The 8,839-nt window shown below is 31.7% G+C and overlaps 1 protein-coding gene across 1 annotated transcript; it reads right to left on the bottom strand.

The window, feature by feature from the left end:
• Window positions 1-648: 648 nt before the first annotated feature.
• Window positions 649-1,623, bottom strand: LOC139425596 (zinc finger BED domain-containing protein 5-like). The gene has a single exon (XM_071180900.1). It carries the CDS (start codon window positions 1,621-1,623, stop codon window positions 649-651), a length of 975 nt encoding a protein of 324 aa, XP_071037001.1.
• Window positions 1,624-8,839: the final 7,216 nt, after the last annotated feature.

The raw sequence follows: 8,839 nt of genomic DNA, 5'->3' as shown, positions 1-8,839 counted from the left end.
CATGTATGAAACACAAAATTTTTATATAGTACCTGTTTCAGATAATATATAAAAATTGACAGTTTAAATCAGCGATTCTCGACCACAAAAACACTCATAACTACCACAAAAATAAAAAAATACCTGAAAAATGACTTTAAAATGCAAACAAAACAAAAAACTTGAAACAAAATATCGCAAAGTCTACTAAAGTGCAGAGAACATCAAAATATTATAAAAATTTAAAAAATACCAAAGTTCCACATTTGCTTAAAATGAAATAAATCAATTGGCATTTAATTCAAGCATTCCTTTTTGAGAAATAATATGCTACGTAATGATTTATAATTAACTCTTTTATAGATTTCACGTTTGCTTCACGGACATCTTATGATTCAAAAAAAATTTCATTTTACTTTGGGGGGGGGGCTACGTTAGGAGCCCTGACCAACTTTGGCTTACCCACCTTACTTAATCAAACATACTAAATTTAAAAAAAAAAAAATGTTTTTTTGGGTGACTTCCTTGGGTCTGTCCTGCAGAGCAAAGTTTTTTGAGGTGAGTCTTAATATTAGAAATAGCCACTCTCTGTCCTGTTTCTANTATTATTGAAAACAGTAATAGAATGCGAAATGCCCTTTGTTTCAGTGCAGAAAAATCCTCCTCCTGCTAAACTTCAAATAGTGATTTATTACTAAATTGCATTTCAGTTTCACCACTTGTCGTGAAGTCTATGAATTTTTCTTCCTCATCAATTGAGAGTCCTTCGGGAGTCTTATGAAATGGATTCCTAGCCCACTCGTAACTTGCTAGCAGTTTGTCATGAGCATGAAAATACTTTTTAAAATTCTTTGCCAGCATGGCTAAATGATTTTCAATGGTTACAAACGTAACTTTTATATATTTTTCTTCAGCCTTATAAGTTTTAGTACAATTATCCACATTTGCAAACTTTGTTAGGTTTTTTTGCTTTAAATTTCTGCCCCACAATTCTAATTTTCTACAAAAAGCATTAACTTCATCACTCGTATCCAACATATGTGTATTTGCTCCTAAAAGTTTAAGATTCAAGTTATTTAATTTCTCGAATATGACGACCAAGTATCTTAATTTCATCACAAATAAACAATAGTGTAAATTCCCGGTTTCCGGTCTGTTATCTTCTAAGAAAATGACGATTTCTTCTCTTAATTCATGAGCACGTTGCAAAAATTTCTCACGTGATAAACATCTTGCCTCACATTTAAATAGTAACTCTGAATGTACTGAACCCATGTCATTACAAAGAGCAGAAAAGATTCTCGATCTCAGGGTTCTCATTTTTGTATAATTTGAAATGGTTACAACCGCAGTTAATACAATATTTAAACCAGGACGTATTTCTTTCGAACCCAAAGCTTCTCTGTGGATCATGCAATGTGTCCAGATGCATTGAGGTGATTTTTGTATTACTAGTGCTTGTATACTTTCGAACCTTCCGGGTATTGAACAAGCATATTCCGATGCATATTCCAGTGCATATTCCGATGAATTTTTGCATTCTGTGTTTGCATCATTCATAACATCATTTAAAATAGCAAATAATGCTAGAGTTGTTGTTTTGAGCTCTATTGATTTGCAGAAAAGTAGTTCTACTACTGACATATTATCACAAAATCAAACATAGGCAATGAAATGAGCATCTTTATTAATATCTCTTGCTTCCAAGTTTATTGAAAACATTTTGTCACGCAACATCGAGAAAAGCTGACACTACAATTTCAGCTGTATTACCAATTCGACGAGCAACAGTATCATTTGAAAGAGGTACGGACTGTAATTGTTTTGAAAAATTAACTCCAAACATAGTTTCTACAATCTCAATTGCTGCTGATTTTTACTTTACTTTTGCTTTGGTAGTCAGTTAAAAATAATTTATAGACAGAATTAAAAATACTCAATATACATTATTGTTGCATACATTTTACTGCAAGTGGGGGGCGCGTTGAAAATTATGATTGAAAACTGGGCCGCGAATACTGAAAGGTTGAGAAACGCTGGTTTAAATAATAAAAGTATAAAAACTGAAAGTCAGAATAGATGAGAAACAAACATCTATTCTGACTCACACTCCAGTCTTCAAGCACTTAGCAACACAAACACGAATGATTACCTAGTTCAAATGATAAAAAATACTTACAAAAATATTACGAAATTTCACTGGATTAAAGCCAGGCATATATGAGGGCAATGAGGAAGCTGATAGACAGGCCAAATTAGCTTGTCAAAAATCAACAATAGATCTATATGACATACCATCAAAACAAACAACAAGAGCAGAACTTATGAATAATAACCTTTTAACATGGCAGCAAAGATGGGATAGTGATGATACAAAAGGCCGACACACTTACCAATTTATCCCAAAAGTCAACAATCGAAAAATCTACTCCAGCTTCTATATCAATCAATTTCTAACTAACCATGGAGCCCAAGGTAGTTAGTTACCAGTCAAAATTGTTCCAGAAAGATCCAAACTGCAAAGTTTGTAAAACTTATGAAGATATCGAACACATACTTACTGTCTGTCTGGTTTATAATGATTTAAGAATTAAATTTTTTATGAGAAATTTCAACATTGATACCATTAAAAGAAACTGGAACCAAAAGAAACTAAACAAAGGAATTGAAGAGATTTTCAAAAGACTTTTTGAAAACAGAATGGTGGATCTGGCCTAAACCGATCCTTCAACAGTATTCCCTGGATGCCCCGAAATGGAGGAGGAACAGGGTAAAGCCGAACTATATTATCTGTTCCCTATACGAATTCAAAATTTCTTAATCGAACATTTCCAAACATGGATACACATGCTTTAGCTTGTACCGCATCACTGTCAAATAAAACCTAATTCTAGTTGTATTTTGCAAACGTTAATCTTCAATTTCCGTTAGCTCATAACAGAGCCTTATATTTGTTTTCTGCTCTCAAAGAGATTTTGTGGCTTAAATCCTTTCAGAATATTAATTCTTGCAGTTAAGGTATAGGTAATTCTATATTTGGAGATATTTAATACAGAGATTTTTTTAGTAGAGAGATTTCTAATACCGCAAATCCTCATCATACAAAAAAGAAGAATTAAAATTTTACAACAATGCAAACCGAAACTCTTCAACATTCAAATCCCAATAGTTAAGAGAGCAAAGTACCTTGAACTCATAATTAATAGTAAACTCACTCGGAGCGACCATATTAAAAATATAACAGACAAAGCCAAAGCAGTAGTTAATATCATCCAACCTCTCATCTATAACCAAAACGTCTCACTAAAAACCAGAAAATTACTATACACCTCCATGATCCGACCTATACTTACATATGCTTCACCTGCCTGGACGACTATACCCGAACACCTAATGAAAAAGATCAACCAATGTCAAAATAAAATACTCAGAAAGATCACTCGTGCCAGATGGTGCATACGTAATTCAAATATCCATAAAGATCTCAAAATTTCGTTTCTATCTGAATATATACACAAATTTAATGCAGACTTCTTCGACAAAGCCATAAAATGCAGCACAGTCAACTTCAATTAGATTTTTAACTTCGAGAACTATAAAAAAGACGATAAACAAAGACCTATAGCCGCTCATTTCACCTCCAACGCCTCATACCACAACTATCAGCACAAATAATAGTCTTCAATTCCAGCATCTATAGTCTACATCAGTGATTATCAAACTTATTTCTTTTACCGCCCCCTTTGAAAATCAATTATTTTTCAGCACCCCCCATTTTTGTTTTGCACCCCTAAAACTTAAAAACCACAATTTCATTACTTTAATGAATTTAGTTAATAGTCGGTTCTGATGTTTAAACTTACATTCTAAACTAGAAATTTTTACCAGAGAGAGAAAATAAAACCCAACTTTATAATATTAATAATATATTTTAATCAAATTAAAAGAAACATTATAAATATGTAATCAGTTTTCGTTTTTATACTAATCTAATGAGATGGATGAATTTGATGATATTTAATAAGTTTGTTGATATCAGGTTCGATTTTACCCAAAAACAGTCGTAAGTCGCAGCGTTTGGTTTGCAGCGTTTTCACAGCGCCACGTTCACACAAATATGACGATGGGAATGCTATCAAAAATCGTTCAACGACAGACCACAATCCAGGATTGACTTTTGTTGGTAGCCATTTGATTTTTATTTCCTCGTTCGTGGTGAGTTCTTCTTCCAACTGGGCTGATATTGCTATGTTGACATTTGAAAAAGGATCAAACACCCTGTCTGGTATTTCGAAATGTCCTGGAATCTTTCAATGTGAAGATTCCCCAAATGTTGGCAGTAGACGAGCAATTCGTCGTTGTTGTAGGATACTGATAAATTGGGAAAATTATGGAACTCACGTCTGCCAANAGTCAATCTACGCTTGGTGGAAATCTTTTTAATGGAACTAACCCGCAATTGGAGAGGAAAACTATGAAAACCTCCTATGGTTAGTCGGATGAAAAGGGTATTCTAATCCATGATCTGTTTACCACTGAGGATATTTTATGTCAGCGTTGTAGTCTGTGCGAGCCAGGGGGAACAAATTCGCTTCAAACAGCGGACGCGTTGAACTCTCTATCCTTGGAACCTCCAAGTCTCTCTTTAGCTTCGCAACACGTCAAAAATTATTCTTTTTTTCCGTTAACTGGTATTTTTGGATATAACCGTGGCCTGGTTAATCAGACAAATCCGGGTAATACTAAAGGCTATAAGGAACAAGTTAGACAAAGTCAAAATCCCAGGTAATCTGGATAGAGTACCTCAGTTGTAAAAAATGGGAACGGAGAGCCTATGGTAATACAGAGATGTATGCATATCTCATCGATATGTCAATCGTGCATTTAAGTAAAGGAAAATGCCAGAAAAATAGCACTAATTAATTTGTTATAAATAGCCCAGTATATTTAGATAATTTTTTTCATAAATGTATATCGATGTGATACTTTATGAGAAAACTGAAATTTGAAAATAATTGTTTAAGTAGTTTAAGAGAAATAGCAATTAAAAGCGTGGCAAGTTATAATAGAAAATAAAAACGTAGTATTCTCAAAATTTTCAGCCGTTTTTTTTTTCTTCCGCGCGCAGAATAATTCTCAAAATTAACGAAATATAATTGAAAGATTAATGATTCGTCCAAACTGATAGTTTTATTTCTGAGAGGGGCATGTCTAGTTGCTATTATTAAGATCTGCAGTTGTTATTATTAAGAGTTATTGAGATTTGGTCTAGGATAAAGTATGTAAGACTTTAATATGGTCTTTGCAAGGTTCAAAATATCATAATGTAAAAATACAGAGATTTTGTCAGGAGATAAAACTCGTATTGCCTTGCATCATTGTATTATGCCTTGTTGTTTTACCTTAACAAAATAGACGATTTTTTTTACCATATCCTGTTTGTTTCGTATTGTTTACAAATCCTATCCTATTGTTCCGATTGTTTTAATATTTATTGATGAAATATGTATCGATTTGCTCCTAGCATTTTACCAACCTTTAAAATCTTGCTTTATCTGAACAATCATTGACAACCTGTTATGTTAACATTTGCTGAAATTTTAGAAAATGTAAAAGATTTTAATCTTATAGTCCACAACATAATTTCATTACCGTATAAGTGTAGAAGTCGACTTTTAATACCCCTAAAATTTTACGAAAACCAAGAAGTCGTCTTATACTCTGGTAATAAAGTCGGGCATTCATTGATCGGGCAATTGAGAAGCATGATAAACAAAGAATTTCAAAAACTAATTCTAATATGTTAAATCTAACTAGTTTTGCATTCTCGCTCATCAAATTTGCTTTACATGTTAAAGTTTTTTCAATTACAATCTGTTGAATTATGTTCAGAATAAATCAAAAGTTTAGATATTATATTCAAAAGTATTTCAAAAAATATAACGCAATGAAAACTCTTAAGATATACCATTAAGCTAAATATTTTAATATTCCAGATTATCAGCTGTGTCGGACTCAATAGCATTAGCAGTGTCGTCATACGAATTCACTCCGCTATGAATTCTACATAATCTGCTTTGTCGCACAAATGATCGTCTTTACTCTTTCATCCGAAGAACTTAAAATTCCACACTTTCAACCAATTTTCCAATGACATTTGAAACAAAATTTTTCATCTTGTTTAGCATCAAGTAACGCTTAACATCTAAAAGAGCAGAGTGGAAATTTATAGTTTGTGTAAAAGTTTTTGATGGCAAATCGAATTAAACTTGGGACAATTTTGTAGACTTTATAATTTTTTTGTGTTGAGTTTTACTTTATTAACTTTACAATTTTTTATTTATTAGAATCAGAAAAATGCCATGTCTCCTAACAAATCCTCATCTTTAATAAAATGGGAGTGTATAATAGTAGTACGTCTGAATAATACACATTTATTACATGCAGTAGTACATTTATTACAGTTAAAGTACTTATAAACATAGAGATTTCTTATGCAAAGGAGTATTGCTTTACTTGCAGGGCTCGAAAAACAGCCCGTCCGCCCGTCCTCAAAAATTCTCCGCGGACAACGAATTTCTCGAATCCGACGTCTGCGCGGACGGCCATTTTCCCGTTAACGTTCGTGATACATTTTCAATTTTTGTTATCTTACAAGAGTCTTGTAAGTTACAAGGCAGCAAAATGATCCACAATACAGCAACATACTGCGCATATATTGATGTTTTCTCTGTCTGGGAGTACTGCAGCGGTTGAAAGGGGCTTTGCAGCAATAAACTTACAAAAAAACACAATACGTACTGGTCTTAAACAAGAAGCTTTAAAAGCAATTATGAACATCTACCTAAATGGAAAACCCCTTTCAGATTTCTGTTCAGAAACCTCTGTAAATCATTGGCTTGATTGTGGAACTGGCAAACGTCATATTTGATTCATTTAAAAAACGCAGTACCCTCGGATAACTTGACATTCCAGATAACTTGACCCTTGTCATTTAAATTATTTCATAAAAGAAATACTAGGTTACTATTAGTAACCTAGTATTTCTTTTATTACTGTATAATGTAATCCTAGTAACGACTAATTCATTGTGCAATTTATATAAATGTTTGTAATAAATAGGAGAAAATTATATTTTTATTTATTTAAAAGCGACGGGCTAGTTTCAACGGAGGACGGGTGCATCGTTGGACAAGCCGTCCTCGGGGACGGGTAAAATGTTTGAGTTTTTTCGAGCCCTGTTTACTTGATATCAAGAAGAAAACCATTTTAACACTAGGAAAACTGAGGAATAACGGCGTAGCTTTATGTACTTTTTTGAAAATTAAGTTTAGAATAAGTAATTCAAAAACTTTTCTCTTTACAAAATTCTAAATGTATACATCTTAATTTAAATTTGAAATTACAAACAGTTTACAGATTTTTCACAAATACACAAATGTGAATTTCAGTGTTCAAAAGCACAACAACTATAATTCCTTTATTTTATCTAGTGTTTCCTTAGAACGCAGCTGATTGCTCTCCGCTGATATTATTCATTTGGAATTTTATTAAAGCGTCTCCCTCTTCACCGTAGATTATTGTACACCATACGGAGAGTATTAAGCATAATTAAAACGCTGACAAAAATTAAATTAAAATAAAACCTTACTTTTAATGAAACATTATTTAATTAAAAAAAATTAACTTAAGAAGTGGAATAATCATAAAGTGTCGAACTGCTTTGCTGACCTATGAAAAGAAATTTCATCGATTTTATAACCACTTACATATAAAAGTTTTGTATAATATAGATTGTTTTTTAATGGTCTGTGAGTTTTTCTAAAAAACAGGTTATAATTAAGTAAAAGATGTATTGGATAACCATTTACTTGTGTGATGAATTCCAACATGCATTGCACTAACAAATACGATAAATTTCTGTTTTTAAACTGGAATATGTTCAAAGGCAGATCCAGTGTCTATTTGCAATTTTAATAAAGTTTTCAATCATGACAAAACATGATTCTTCTCTGATTCAACTTTGTATTGATTAAAGTTTTAGAAATATTTTTCAGAAACAATGCTGAAAGTAATTACTTCACTCACACTTAATCAGCGCATAAGTAACACACGCAATCATTTTTTCGCTTTAATGCAAATAGGATCTTAAAAAATGTTTTAAAGATGATTATACGTTTTCAAAGCCGAATAATAAGAATTTAATGAAAAAATGCAAATCATCATTACAAAACGATAAAAAGATTTGAATAAAAATGTTCGATTTCAAATTAGGAGTTAACTAAAAACATTTTGACCACGATTGCTAAAATGAAGCGAAATGTTTGATTGCATGTAAAAAAAAAGTCAATCAAGTTGTTATTCTAATTTTGCCCGTTATGACGCCTTGATCAGGTACAGAAAATATTGAAAGCAAATTTAGGAAGTATTTTACTTTTAAAAATAGTTAATTGAGTATTTTAATTCAGTCAGTAAAGAAAATAACACTGCAATAACAGTGAAATTTAAATTTATTTATTAGTAATTTCTTTTTGAAAAATAAAATACGTCTTATCTCTTGAACATAGACAAGCTCGTTTTGAAAGCAAGAAAATCTCAATTATGATTTTCTTTTTTTAACAAACACATTAGTCTACTTATGGCATTCTGAGGTAATTTAATTGCTTTCTTCACTCATTTAATAATGAATTCTGGAAGAATTTTGATCAGGTAAGACAAATTTAAATTTTGGCTACTAATTTATTTTTTGTATTTTATTACTATTAAAATAATTTTATGTAATTAAAGGTTTGGTAGAAATGTCAAAATGCCATTTACGGATTTAAAATAATTTAATTATTGGTAACTATTTGATAATAAT

Source organism: Parasteatoda tepidariorum, chromosome 5, assembly GCF_043381705.1.
Source record: "Parasteatoda tepidariorum isolate YZ-2023 chromosome 5, CAS_Ptep_4.0, whole genome shotgun sequence".
Taxonomy (NCBI): domain Eukaryota; kingdom Metazoa; phylum Arthropoda; class Arachnida; order Araneae; family Theridiidae; genus Parasteatoda; species Parasteatoda tepidariorum.
The sequence above is the reverse complement of the archived record's forward strand: the minus strand, read 5'-3'. Positions and strand labels throughout refer to the sequence as shown.